General features: G+C 33.1%; 3 protein-coding genes across 10 annotated transcripts in view; 1 reads left to right on the top strand and 2 right to left on the bottom strand.

The window, feature by feature from the left end:
* Positions 1 to 655: 655 nt before the first annotated feature.
* Positions 656 to 3,744, bottom strand: LOC112575648 (NHP2-like protein 1). The gene is made up of 5 exons (XM_025257628.1): positions 3,608 to 3,744; positions 2,977 to 3,100; positions 1,864 to 1,967; positions 1,470 to 1,503; positions 656 to 986 (listed from the first exon to the last, which is right to left on the bottom strand). The coding sequence occupies exons 1-5, from the start codon at positions 3,608 to 3,610 to the stop codon at positions 862 to 864; spliced, it is 390 nt and encodes a 129-aa protein (XP_025113413.1). The 5' UTR covers positions 3,611 to 3,744; the 3' UTR covers positions 656 to 861.
* A 29-nt stretch (positions 3,745 to 3,773) lies between these two features.
* Positions 3,774 to 13,338, top strand: LOC112575169 (meiotic recombination protein DMC1/LIM15 homolog). 2 transcript variants are annotated; one of them, XM_025256830.1, is made up of 14 exons: positions 3,774 to 4,023; positions 4,362 to 4,406; positions 4,665 to 4,715; positions 5,140 to 5,235; positions 5,491 to 5,573; positions 5,945 to 6,039; positions 6,347 to 6,419; positions 6,787 to 6,878; positions 7,139 to 7,212; positions 7,587 to 7,701; positions 8,165 to 8,225; positions 9,041 to 9,157; positions 9,502 to 9,573; positions 13,201 to 13,338. In XM_025256830.1, the coding sequence occupies exons 1-13, from the start codon at positions 3,973 to 3,975 to the stop codon at positions 9,569 to 9,571; spliced, it is 1,023 nt and encodes a 340-aa protein (XP_025112615.1). In that variant the 5' UTR covers positions 3,774 to 3,972; the 3' UTR covers positions 9,572 to 9,573; positions 13,201 to 13,338. The 2 variants fall into 2 exon arrangements, 1 of the variants encoding a protein (XP_025112615.1); XR_003101575.1 differs by lacking the exon at positions 13,201 to 13,338 and having other exon boundaries at positions 9,048 to 9,157.
* Positions 9,911 to 13,745, bottom strand: part of LOC112575144 (sun domain-containing protein 1-like) — a 34,240-nt gene continuing 30,405 nt past the window's right edge. For all 7 annotated transcript variants that reach the window (XM_025256807.1, XM_025256788.1, XM_025256797.1 and 4 more), the window contains one exon: positions 9,911 to 13,397. In XM_025256807.1, the coding sequence (XP_025112592.1) occupies positions 13,287 to 13,397 (111 nt within the window). In that variant the 3' untranslated portion in view covers positions 9,911 to 13,286. The remainder of the gene's footprint in view (positions 13,398 to 13,745) is intronic.

The following is a 13,745-nucleotide window of genomic DNA, read 5'->3' as shown; positions in this document are numbered from 1 at the left end:
TGTTTGCTGATAACAGTAGAACAATTTCAGACGAAAGCGCGTGCAGTTGCTGCAGCAATGGTTGTTGACGTTGACAGCACGCTGACGGAAACAGGTTGGCTCAAGGCTGTGGAAATTTTCCCCTTGCCCACCCTTATCTGCAGTAATGGGTACCTCAGGGAAGATCAAGCCTGCCGTAAACAGTGAACAGCTTTCAACTACCCCTACGCCATCTACTGACAGGAAACTGTCATCATGAGCGTGGGTAGTGAGAAGGAAATTCTTGTCGCTATCGCTTTGGTTGTTCTGGTCAGTATGTAGGTGCGAATGGTGATCGCATCAATTTGTTTGGTTAAACGTAATAATAGATCACGCTCGTCATTAAACATTTTGTTTGTATTGTTAACAGGTGTACATCCTTTTGTTCACTAAGGATCGGTTGGCATTCGTGTTCGTGGCGGGTAATCGAGTGAATGTTGAGTGCGAGCGTTCTGGTGTGTCGACAAGAACACCAAAGTAATGCCACACAAAGATAAATGCCTGTCATTTATTATGAATACTACAGAATTCCTACACATCCAGAAAAAGCTTTTGTTAACAATTTGTTCTCCACTCCTCAATTTAGACTATTTTCTTTTTTTCAGGATCAGAACTTAAAACAATAAAAATACAACACGGTTTCTTTTTCCATTTTTAATTGCATATAATATGAAGTATAAACAGTACAACCCATTCGGTTACACGAAGCTTACTCTGTAACTGTTATCTCATCTATGAAAACAAGACAAATGACATGACAGACGATCCAATCCCTATTTAGGTCTTCTCAGGAAAGGTACAGAAGGTGCAAAATATAAGAATATTCCTGACATTCTCACAAGTTTATATGAGCAATTTCTCGATGCTGTTTTGAATTGCAGTTATCTGACTTTTCAGCTGTGATCCATCTTTTGCTGTCACTGAGCAGGCAATCACTGGGCGTGAAACTCCACAAGCTCGGCCAAGAGCTAGAAAAAAGTACAACCAAAAAAAATGAAAATGCCAACTAGAAACTTTAATGAAAGAACATTTTAAGATCTTTTGATTTTTATATTTCATTTAAACTATCCGGAAGTAGTCCTAGTCTAGCATTGTATTTTATTATGGAATCTCATTCACACAATTAAAGAAGAGAAACTATTTTCATTCCACGTCATAAAATATTCCATATGCTATAAATGTATTTGTGTGTGTTCTTGTCTACTGTTGCCTATTAAAAGGAAGAAGTCTTTCGTAGCTTTGAGAACAGTTTTTTTAAATGTAGGTCAAAGATGTTATCAGGGACTTTTTTTTAAAAAAAAGGAGAACAATTAAATCACTAAACTTTTACATTATGACCATTGCAGTTTTCCAAATCTACAACATATTTATTAGCATGTATCGCTTTTCAATGATAAGCTGTACTGTTAAATAGGGAGTTGTTCCACACCCTACAAACAAAATCATCTCACCTTGTTTAGAACGCACAAAAACATATGGTACATTCTGAAAAAATAAAAAATATTTGCTGTTAAAAAATGACTAACACCTGTTATCACATAAGTTATTGCTTATTACAAATTATAAAGTAAAGGTAATTTACACAGGGAGACATCTGTCAAGCTGGTACCTCTCTTAATGGGAGAAACCAAAAAGTCATCTCTACTACCTTCTTTGGTATAAGCCAGATCTGTTAGAATGACCAACCTTTAATACCTAAAAACTTTGTATTTCCAGGGAAATAACGCTGCAGTATTGATTCAGTGTGTTTCTTCAGTCACAGACTTAACACGTGTAATGGTCTGGAACAACTGCAATGAACTGCATAATAAACTGTGATGATAAAAAGATGAATCTGTATGTCACCTTGTCTTCACACAGAAGAGGGAGATGTAACAGGATCTCAAGAGGCTGGGCATCTGCAGCCATCACAATAAATTCTGCAATTCCACGATTCAGTGTCTTTGTTGCTGCAACAGTGATCGTTCAATGGTGAAACATCTCATTCTCAACAAAAGCACTTGAAAACATTTATGAATTAGCTCAGGTAACAAAGAAAAAAAACTATTTAGAAAAGGAAACTTCTATTCGCATTTGTGAGTCTCAGAAAATTACCGTAAGCTAATTTTTCCAACTGTGGTAGCTAGGTCTTTAAATCCAATATTTACCAAAAATCATGTATCACATATGTGACAGCTTTGTACTAGAAATTGTAGTTTGGATGGCTGCATATAAAAGCACACTAAACTCAACTATAAGCCTATAGAAATTAAGCGTGCAATAGAGAAAGTGTTGCCGCATGGGATACAAAAAGAAAAGATACTATAATCAGTGAAAGTCAGGAAAATGGGCGACTGTAAATCATTCTTTTCTGCGAGACAAAGTACAAGTGGGTGAATGGTTCACTACATTTTTAGTTAAGTGTAAGTTGTTCCAACCACTGATGACAAAAGAATCACGCTAATCATCACCAAAGTAAGATAGCATCATTGCTCTCTCTTGTACACACACAAACAAAATGAAGAAAGATCTACATGACTGGTCAACTAGTAAAACTAAGGTTCCTATCTTTGAGAAATACCTAGGAAAGGTGCATGCAAATATTTTTCATCATTTTTTTTTTAATGTATTTCTAATGATTACCTTTAGTGGTTATGATAATGCACTCAGTATTATCTGGGGATTTACATTAACTGATTACAGGTTGAAGACGCACAGGTATGAAGCTTTAAGTACTTTGGAGCCCTCTTGGCAACTCCAGAGCGATATGCAACAGCAATAGCTAAACTGGACAGGATGTAGCATCAGAATGCAAAACCAGGTTTACTGCCTCCCAACTTCCCAACGACTAGGGTAACTGTTAGTCAAATGGCACTAGTCAAGGGATGAAGAAATGCTTTCGTGATGTCACCAGTTGGAAAATATTTCAGAAGCACCACGATACAAAATATAACTCTCAAAAAGATTACTGATGATTACCTTCATTGGCACCTTTTCTCAGCTGCTTGTAGTTAGCTGCCTGCTGCACAAGGTCAAGAATGTTCTGTGTCAGCTGAGGTTCTGCCAAAGGGTAGGCCTTGGGGTTTACGTACTCGTTTGTGGTCTGCACAATTAAAAAAAACCCATGAAATTTGTGTTGTTATACTGTTGTTAGACATAATACTATCAAGAAAATCACGATTATTTTTTCGATTGTAATGCGTCCTGCGGATGATGATATTAATACAAAAATCTGATTAATTTCATTCATCTAAAGAGACTTACTATGGTTGTATGGTGGTTTGTGTTTTCTGCTTCTACTACTCAGAACTACTAATGAACGCAGATTTTGCTGTTTTATTGATTCGTATTGTCAGAACAAATAGTCAACATTGCATTAAGTTAGAATTGTAGTAAATCAAACAGCCTGATAAAATGTTCATTTTCAAGTCGCAGAGATCCATAACAGAGCACAAATTTTAAAATATGAATTGTTTACACTCATACCTCCAACTAACACTAAGAACTGCAATTAAATTATGTTAGAATTAATTAAGGTGTATATCAACAGTAAATAAAAACGAAATATGCCTAAACATACAAAATGCGCTTCACTTTCGTTCTAACTTACCATTTTTTTTACTTATTGACCCTCTCTGCGAATATTTCGCTTCACTGAGGCGTGCTCGTCACACGTGCTTTACATGAACAACTGCCGGAAACTGGCTAGTAAAGGGAAACAACTGTTAAAACTTGAGCGGAAGTAAGACTCACACAAAGCTGAAAGGCCACTGAAGGTCAAGGCCAAAGCACATTTCAACGCGCGCTAGCAGACGACAATTTTTCCATTTCAGTAGTCAGCTTACTAACCAGCGAAACAAGTTATAGTAATAAGATAAGGCTACTCTTAGTTCTTATTCATAAGATTTGTATACATTGATGATTTCATTGATGTTTTTTCTTCTTTGTTCTTCAAATAATTAATATTTATCAGGAATGGAAGATCAAGTAGTAGCAGAAATGGGCCATAAGAGCGATGATGATGAAGTAAGAAATTATTTGAATGATCTAAATAATTGAAATCTTAAAAGATAAATTGAGGTTTGTCAAAAGTTATTAAAATTGACACAAAGTGTACGCTGCATTTGACTTGTAATCAAAACTTATTCTTTAAAATATTGTTCTATAATAAAACTTTGAAAGCTCTAAATGATTTGTCTTTGGTGGTGTGGTCAGTTGTTTTAAGATTAAATACATGGATTTTCTTGAACCGTTATGTGCACAGAAGTAACGGATTTGAATCATTACTGAATTTAACATGTTAATGTTGAATATAACTCCAGTCATTCTATGCATGGTATCAGAAGTCTGATCTTTTTCCACAGGAGTCATTTTTTGCTGACATTGATCAACTTCAAAACCATGGGATTGTACGTAGAAAAAAATAGTTTTTATTATTAAGCTGCTAATGTTCTGATTTTCATTGATTTTCAAGAATTGTAAATGTATCTTCAAACACATACTCATATGATTTTCAGTAACCATAAATAAACATATGGTTGTTAATTTCTGAGTTCATCAGGATTAATTAAATTAAATATAACAGAAAACTCAAGTTTTGACGCTTAACCTATATAAGTTGTGTATGTGTTCAACAAGTTTAAAAGACTTTAATGGGAATTTCACAGAATGTTGCTGACATCAAGAAACTGAAACAGGCGGGTATTTGCACCATAAAGGTATTTTTCTTTTGGAGTATAATTCTCTCTTAAACAAGCACACATCCTCACAAACAGTCTAGTTTTTTGGTGTTACTGCAATTTATTAAATTTAATATTAGGAATTGTTGAATTGGTTTTACTGAAGGATAATAGGACATACATGTATAGTGGCAGATTTCAATTATGTCTGCTAACACTTATGTACAAAGACTGTATGTTAGTCTTTACATTGGCTGTTGAAAATCTTTATCATATGAGAAAATGAAGAGCAAAAAGATTCAAAGTAATTTTTGTCAGTGTTTCTAGTTGTATTTTCTTTCTTTTAGGAAAAAAAGACACACTCACTCACTTTTGTCAAAACGTCATCAAAATCACCTTGTAAGTTTTCTTAACAAACAAGTGCTTCTACTGTAACCATTCGGTAATTGTAGGTGTTTTTCAGGGCATTCATATGACAACAAGAAAAAAACTTTGCAACATCAAAGGCATCTCTGAAGCAAAGATGGAGAAAATTAAAGAGGCAGCATCCAAACTTTGTGTATGTTTAACAGTATATTTTGCTTCAAAATATGGCTGATCCTTATGAATAAGGAATTTGGGGCTCCAAGTCAGTAATGTACATTGTCTTTAATGTCTTTAAAGATTTAAGGGTAACATTTAAATAATTTAAAAAATTTGCATATTTATATATGCAAGCTTCCCAGTGAAAAATAAAATTTTCTGAGATGAGTACATTCTAATAAATGTAATATTAAATCAACACAATTTTATCAGTATTTTCTCCATTTCTAAGGATACTGCTTTCCAAACAGCTTTAGAATATGCTGATAAGAGGAAACAAGTTTTTAAGATATCGACAGGTAGCACTGAACTCAAGTAAGTTCCAGATGATCATCAGAAATGTTTTTAAAGTAAATTAAGTGGATATTCTGGCAGTTTCTTGGAAATATTTTGCAGAATTTATTGTTGTTTCTTTAAAAAGAAGTGCTCCCTTTAAAATAAAACATATCAAAGTTTGTTGGATATCTTTCACTATTATTTTTATTTTAAAAATATAATTGACATCTTAACATGTCAGTGCACACAATCAGCATGTATGAAGAATGTGATGTATTGAAGAAGCATTTTGATGGGTGTGTATATGTGTGCTTATAGATATGTATATACATCATTTCCTTAACACATGAAAAACTTGTACAGAAAGCGCACAGTGTTTTGGTATGATAATCACCTCTCATAATTTTCAGTAAACTTTTAGGAGGAGGAATTGAAAGCATGGCAATCACAGAAGTATTTGGAGAATTCAGAACAGGAAAAACTCAACTCTCTCATACTCTGTGTGGTCTGATATCTTTTTCACTACATTTTTTTTTTAACCATTTCGTTTTTACTACAATATCTGAGAAATTTCTTTTAGCCAGAAATATTAGACTGAGCAAAAGGATTTAGGTAAGTCATAATCATAGCGTGTATGTTTGCATATTTATATATGTATGTTTTATGGTTGTCTGCATGGAGTTGTTGTACTCTGGTAGGACATGCATAATAAAGTGTGTTCTAGGTAAAAAAAATTCTTTTAATTCTTGTTTTACATCAGACACTGCATCAATATGGTAGATTTATCTTTACACATTTGTGTATCCTTTTAGTTACCACACAATTACCAACAAACCAAGGCTACAGTGGAGGGAAGGTTGTCTTCATTGACACAGAAAATACTTTGTATCCTTTTGACTGAGGGAAACCTAGTAACTATCACACATGAAATTTTACAGACCATTATTCTTGAGCTTTATAAGCATTCTTTATTCACTACAAACAACTATGAAAAATGCATATATAGTCTATTACTTTCTCAGATACATCTTTTTAGGCCTAATACAAGTTTTTAGTTATGAAGGAAATATTTAGTGAAAATGACATCTTCAACATGACATCTACAAACAGGGTGAATGTGTTCTGCTGTTTGCCCTTTTTTCAGTATGATTAATAGACTATATGTGCAATGCATACTTAGGAATCATTTAAAAATATTTATCTTAATATTTTAACTTATTTTTTTCCTAAAATTTTCTTTACATTACATTAGTCGGCCTGATAGGCTAAGAAACATTGCAGACAGATTTAACCTGGATCAGAACGCTGTTCTCGATAATGTTCTTTATGCAAGAGCCTACACAAGTAAGTGAATTACTTCAAGCATTAACTTAAGTAATAATATCTAGTAGAAGCAGGGGTGTGCATAAAACAAGTCCCTGGTACAATTAAATCTGTTGTTATGAACAACGATGTAAAGGGAAATTAGTACATTTTGTAAGAACAGTTTATTTCCCAATTTGAACACATTATTGCTCTCAAATTTAAAGTATTATAGTAGAATTATCAACTTAACATACTTTTCATCTAAATGTACTTGTGGGAAAAAAACCATGGTGCTTCAGGTGAGCATCAGTATGAGTTGCTGGACTTCGTGGCAGCAAAATTCTATGAGGAACCCGGTGTGTTTAAACTCCTGGTGAGATAAATGTTCCCATTTCCAGAGTGTACATAGTTTGAAAGGTTTTACATCGATTTCTGTGTATTTGTACTATGAAATAAGTGTCAAAGTCTCTAACTGAATATTCCACCCTGCCAAAAAAAAAAAAAATATCGAAAGACCAAACCTTGAATTATTAATGAAAGAGTGTTTTTCACAAGGCAAAACTAGTCTTCTGAGTTAAAAGTACATCATATTCACACACAATAAATGTATTATCTTAACATTATTTTTCCAATCATTTAACAACAGAAAGAATGACAACATAGGGTTTTACATTGCTCCTACTGTTAATGTACTACTGTTTACATGAACACATCTGCATCATGGTATGTGGACATTTTTGTCAATAGATAATTGATTCTGTCATGGCATTGTTTCGGGTGGACTTCAGTGGTCGGGGAGAACTTGCTGACCGGCAACAGAAACTTGCTCAACTGTTGTCCCGATTGCAGAAAATATCTGAAGGTGAAGAAATGATTTTACGTGTTCTAAAAGCACAGATTATTACTGAGATGTATATATATTAGTTTCACATTTATTTCTGTAATATAATGGTAGCAAATAGCAATCAAAGCTGTGGCACTATATAGTTTTATACTTTCTAAAATATTCAAGTAAAACAAATCCAATTTATATGTGTAACAGAATCTGATGGCAGGCAAGGAGCACAAGTCGAGCCATATAAGAATAGTACATTAGCTGAATATTACTAGTATATATATATAATCTGTAAAACCTACTGTACGAGTGGTGCATGTTTATTAAGTGTAAACCATAAGCGATAAATCTATATTAGGTGTGTGTAAAGCAGACTGTGAGTAGTACATGTATATTAGGTGTAACATATACTGTAAGTTGCACAAAATATACACATAATTGGAAGGTAAGAAAACTTGTATGTGAATAAAGAAGTAACACATTTTTGCAGAGTATAATGTTGCATGCTTTGTCACCAATCAAATGACTGCAGATCCTGGAGCAGCAATGAGGTAAAATATTTTCCATCTGAAAAATCCCAGAAAAGTGCCTTCTTTGACCTTTATACTGGAAACCGCAACATTTTCTGTAAAAGACAGTTAGGCTTTTTACACCTATTAAACAATGAAACTTTTATTGATCTTTGCAAACTCTGGTGCAAGATTTTAAATATATTTAATGCCTCTTGTAATTATTTGTTTTTGTGTCAAAACTTTTTTAAAAAACTTATTTCCCTGCATGGCCTTTGATGATAGATGGTGAAGTAAAACGAAGCGTTATGTCAAGGTACTGTCAGACCATCACAGAAAGAGAAAAGTTGTATATTGCCAAACTGTCACAAGTGTCAGGACATCATAGGGTTGGGAAACAAGAAAAGTCTGTTTTAGAGTCTGAAATTTTAAGTGAAAGGTGAAGCCGTAGACTTGATGAGCTTTTACATTTAAGAGACCTAGTTACAGTTACATTTTTTTTATAAACAACAGGTTTATCAGTTTATCTTATTTGTGATCAGCTGTATTTAAATTCAGTTTATATGTCAACTAAGTTTGAAGCAAGCAATGTTTGAGAAGTTATTGGTTATGGAAAATACTTATCACAAAAACTGTAAAGATATTTCTAAGAATTTTTGTGTTCGTTTATGCTGGTTTATTTTTGTGTTTGACATTTTAGCTATTAATTTTTATCAATTTGTATAAAAAGTAAATGGTGTTTGTCATTCTCTAAAGTGTAACTGTATGACATAGAGCTCCAATTTTTATAGATATTAATTTTGTTGTCTCCAGATCAGATAAACATAAAATTTTCGACATTGATAATCTTGTGTAAGTTTTCAGGCAGATCCAAAAAAGCCCATTGGAGGGCATATTCTAGCACATGCTTCTACCACTCGAGTAATGCTTCGTAAGGGTCGAGGGGAGAACAGAATAGCCAAGATCTATGACAGGTATATGTTTATATGTTGCAAGTGTTTTTTGTGTGTGTATCATCAGTGATTTGCATTGAGAGCTATATTTTTTCTCCAAGTTAGAATGCAGCTATGTTAAGCATATTTTTTAAAAGTCTGGTACAAGTGGATTACTGATAGTATTAATCTCTTTTTATACTTGTGCATAAACAATTTTATTGACATTTCTCCAGCTTTACTAACTTGGCTCATATAATTTCACATTTCTGTAAATACAACATTCTGATTTATAATACCTAGGTACTTCTTAATTGAAACACAAGTTTGAGCTTTATTGTTAGATTTTAAATATATTTTTGTGATTGGAAAAATTTGTACTTTAGTCCTGACTTGCCAGAAAATGAGGCAACCTTTGCAATCAGTGGTGGAGGAATTGTTGATGCCAAAGACTAACGGTAAGAAATTCTTTCTTGGATATCTTTAAGTTCTGTATGATATAAAACATTTAAAAAATAAAAACCATTAAAACATGATTGTTAGAAAAACACCATAATTTAGGCCATAATCATCAGTCAGCTTAATTCTATATCTGTAGCTTTGAATGTTTTCATTCATTGTACAATTTCTGGCATTCGCATGTACTTGATTAGCACTCAGAGCATAACCATAATGTTATGATAGAGTGCTATACAAATGTACATTTATTATTAAACCTAACTTGCAGTCTATTGTTTGTAAACATCAGCACTGTAGAAGCAGATACAGGGTGAGGAAAAACAATAATTCAGAAAATGAAGGAAAATTCCATAATCTTTATTATTAATGAGAATGCAATAAATGCAAACCAAACACAAAGCACTGGTATAAGCACAAAGCAGTACTCAAAACATTAACCCATTTATGCCTCATGTTTCATTACTGGAACAAATAATTGTTTTTCTCTTGTTCCTTGAATATCTGTAGGTCACGTACATGAATTTCATGCACAAATTCAAAAATTTCAACCACCGGCATAAAAAGGGGATCATACATTACAGTAGGGTACTAAAAACTCTCAAGGTGGAAAGACCTAGGGCTAGGCATACAGCACATCATTAAGTGTTACCTAGACAACTAACACAAAAGTCAGCTTAAATTCTAACTAAATGTAGGTAGCTGATGACTTTGTGTAAGCCACCCAGATAATGCCTAGTAATGTGTTGTTCATGGGATTAAACAAGGACAACAATAAGTAAGCACATCACATTTTATTTTGAAATCTTTTAAAAGTTGTAGTAGCTGGCTTAAGTATTCACAATGGAAGTAGAAGTAGAAGGCTATAACTTCAATTAAGTTTCATTTGTTAAGAGATGTTAAAGTTAATTAAAAAACATGAACCATCCTTGAGATTCTAGTTCAAATATGTTACTGTCACTTCAATAGTGTATAACCATTCCTTTTATATTTGTAAATGTATATTGCATAATTTCAAATAGATTTCAACAATCAAAAGTACTGTTATACTACAAATAAAATGCTATATAATATTCTATGAGTATAATATGAATTTCTGGAATTTGTTTGCACCGGCAAGTCTCTTTCTAGCAGTATTAGTTTTTCCCTCCTTGACACAATCTGCTTTTGCTGTAGTTTTTTTTTTGGGGGGGTGGGGTGCGGTGCGGGTAGGGGGGATTGATCTTTAGATACACCTTTGGATACCACATCATTACTTATGTTACTCAAAAACTAACTAGGATCTCATTTAAACTTGCAAAGTTGCCCTAATTTTTTTCAAAAGTATGTTAACTTTGTCTGTTTTGTTTTGTTTTTTGTAAAGGAAGGGATCTTTAAAAAACAAACTATTTTTGAAAAAAAAGGTAGTGTCTTATGGAATAGTTACACAGCTAAACTTTTTCTGTTCAAAAATGTAGTTATTACACATACCATTTACAAACTAAAAATGTAGCACACATTGATCCTAGTTTGTTTTTTTTTTAAATAGAAATAAATACTTTGTAACTTTAAATATACTTGCATAAATAAGAAGCAACACTTTCATATAAGTATGTGATCTATAAAAAAACATCTGCACATGTACATCATCACATCACAGTTGTCAAAACTTGGTATTTTGTATAATCAACCTCAAGCTAAACATACACATATATTAGCTCAAATAGCATGAATATACTCTCAACACTTTTTTTTGAACTTCTATAATTATTGCTATAGCACTGACATGCAGCTATGCACTCATATTGAAGGCATATCTATAATGTGTGATAATGTAAACATTTTTGATACATTGCATATAGATAATTAACAGTTCATCAAAATGTAACAGGCACTATTTTATGAATTGATTAAAATCACACACATCATCAAAATACTCACAAGGCAGGCTCATGGCACCAAACGAACCAAAGATAATTGAGAGATCATTATATTAACATTGTTTAGGCGAATTCTGCAAAAGAATGGATCACAACCATACATTCTTTGTTTGCATGTAAATGTTTAAATTGCTGGTAAAAAAGGTACCTGGCTATAAAAGCATGGATTATTTTAAATAAAAAATACACTTTTTCTCTGAAAGTACAGCTGTTGCAGTCCAGTGCATTCAAAAACACATCCATGTACCTGTCATATGCTGCCAATAAAATTCTGTTAATTTTCTGGGATTGATACAATTATACTTGAAAAATCTGAATGTTATTTTAAGCATTCTCCTTCCGAATGATAAAGAACGAACGCTAAATTTTGAAACTTCCAGTTCTTGCTGAAACAGTTTAAAGCTTAAAACAAACTGTAGTGCACTAGATTATAAAGTGAGCAATTTGGAATCTTTCATGAAACTACAATGCTATCGAAGGAAACCATATGAAATTTTCTTTAAAGTGGAAAAATTAAAAGATAAAAAGCATTAAAAACAAATATTTGAGAACATTTCAATGATGAAATTAGAACTCTTTACAAGTCATTATTTCATGTCTCACTGCCTTGTATTTTCTCCCCTCCACCTCTCTCACTCACAGACACATGCAGGCACTCATGTGCATGTAGTACATATATGTGTGTGCATACAAACAAGCTTTCGGTGAATCACAATAAGGTATCCAAAGTAATAAATGACACACTATCACAAAACTGAAATTAACTTAAAACTCTAATAAACCAAGTTTCATAAGTATGAGGCTATGGCAAGCTTACTGAAAACAGAGTATCTTCAGGTCTTACACCCTAAAAGAGATGTGACACTGATAACAGATCTTACTATCTCACATTTGCACATGCCCCTTACTCTCTTACATACCTGCATTCTTCCTCCCCCCCCCCACCTCCTCTCTTTCTCATGCTGCCTGTGTCAATGAACATCACAACATTAACAATGCATCATCATACAAAATATTATGCTACACAGCCATTACATATTTTTGTTCAGAGAAAGACTGCAATAATTTCACCAAATCTTTTTTTTTATTAGTTTGAAGGACATCTTTGATATAAATAACAGATGTACTAACAATTTTTTTTTATTAAATAAAAGCTATGTTTATTCAAAGCATTAATAAGATATATTTCAACACTCTCATCCCCTTCTTAGACTAAAATGTTACTTTGTCTACATGTGTACATAACTGAGAAGAAACTAATTAAACTATGTAATCTGCCAAATTCTCACAAAAGAAATCAGACTTTTTTTAAATGAACATAATACATAAGAGACTATTGAAATTCCACTGCAATTATACTGTCATTGTCAGTGACAAGATTTAAGATTAAAGTCTTCATACATTTAGTGAACTTACATTTTTCTAAAAGGAGAAAGTGTACCTGCTCTCCTACATAGAGCTTAAGTATAAGGAAATGAGAACGTAGAAGAAAAAGTGGGAAGAAAAATCTGGAAAATCACTTAATACCAGTCTCTTTAAGTTTAAGGATGTGTAGCCAAAAATCGTAAAGACTGAATAATTCCTGAGACAAATATACATTACCATATATTTCTGACTTGCATTTTATTTTTTTCACCGAATCCAATATGGTAGAAGACAACCTTGGAATCCTCATTTCATGCTTCTTCTTTATTTTTCCTTTTTTATCAGGATTGAAGAAAGGCATACAAGTATCAAGATAAATACTCTTTTTTGGTTTTCCACATAAGGCCAAAGAAGTATCCCATGCACAGCAGCTACTGAGGCACTCCATGTACACGGAATCTGTACACACAGGTGTATTCTTTGTTTCCATGGTTGTTGAGAATGCGTAGCTCAATAAACCGAAACACTCCAGGATTTTGTATCTGAAAAAGCAAAGTGACACATTTCCATTAAAAATAAAACTGCCCACAGTGGAATGTCTTCAAACATTTGTCCCACGAAGAAGTTTGTGATATAGCTGTTCTTTAGTCAGTTTGGTTGTTTTGGCAAGAAAGTGATTGCAATTAAAGATGATTTTTTACACTGTGAAGAGGGAGGAAGTGTTGGTGGGAAGGAGGGGAAGAGAAAACAAGATTACCTAGAGAAATTTCCCTGATGGCCAGTTCTTTAAACAGGTGTTGCATACATAGTGTCCCATTGTGATATTTAAACCCAGGGCTAGTGGTTACAAATGTTTTAACCATCACACTACCAGGCACCCATAATTAATA

This window comes from Pomacea canaliculata, linkage group LG1 (assembly GCF_003073045.1).
Source record: "Pomacea canaliculata isolate SZHN2017 linkage group LG1, ASM307304v1, whole genome shotgun sequence".
NCBI lineage: Eukaryota > Metazoa > Mollusca > Gastropoda > Architaenioglossa > Ampullariidae > Pomacea > Pomacea canaliculata.
This window is presented reverse-complemented; position numbering and strand designations above follow the sequence as displayed.

Bases quoted from the DNA above. Each gene is read 5' to 3' on its own strand.
- LOC112575648 (XM_025257628.1), bottom strand. The intron at 1,968-2,976 runs GTAATCATCAGT...TCACTGTTGCAG, and splicing joins GAGAAAAGGTGCCAATGAAG to CAACAAAGACACTGAATCGT. The intron at 987-1,469 runs GTGAGATGATTT...ACTTTTTTCTAG, and splicing joins TTTTGTGCGTTCTAAACAAG to CTCTTGGCCGAGCTTGTGGA.
- LOC112575169 (XM_025256830.1), top strand. From the start codon at position 3,973: ATGGAAGATCAAGTAGTAGCAGAAATGGGCCATAAGAGCGATGATGAT. The intron at 5,236-5,490 runs GTATGTTTAACA...TCCATTTCTAAG, and splicing joins AGGCAGCATCCAAACTTTGT to GATACTGCTTTCCAAACAGC. The intron at 7,702-8,164 runs GTGAAGAAATGA...ACATTTTTGCAG, and splicing joins ATTGCAGAAAATATCTGAAG to AGTATAATGTTGCATGCTTT.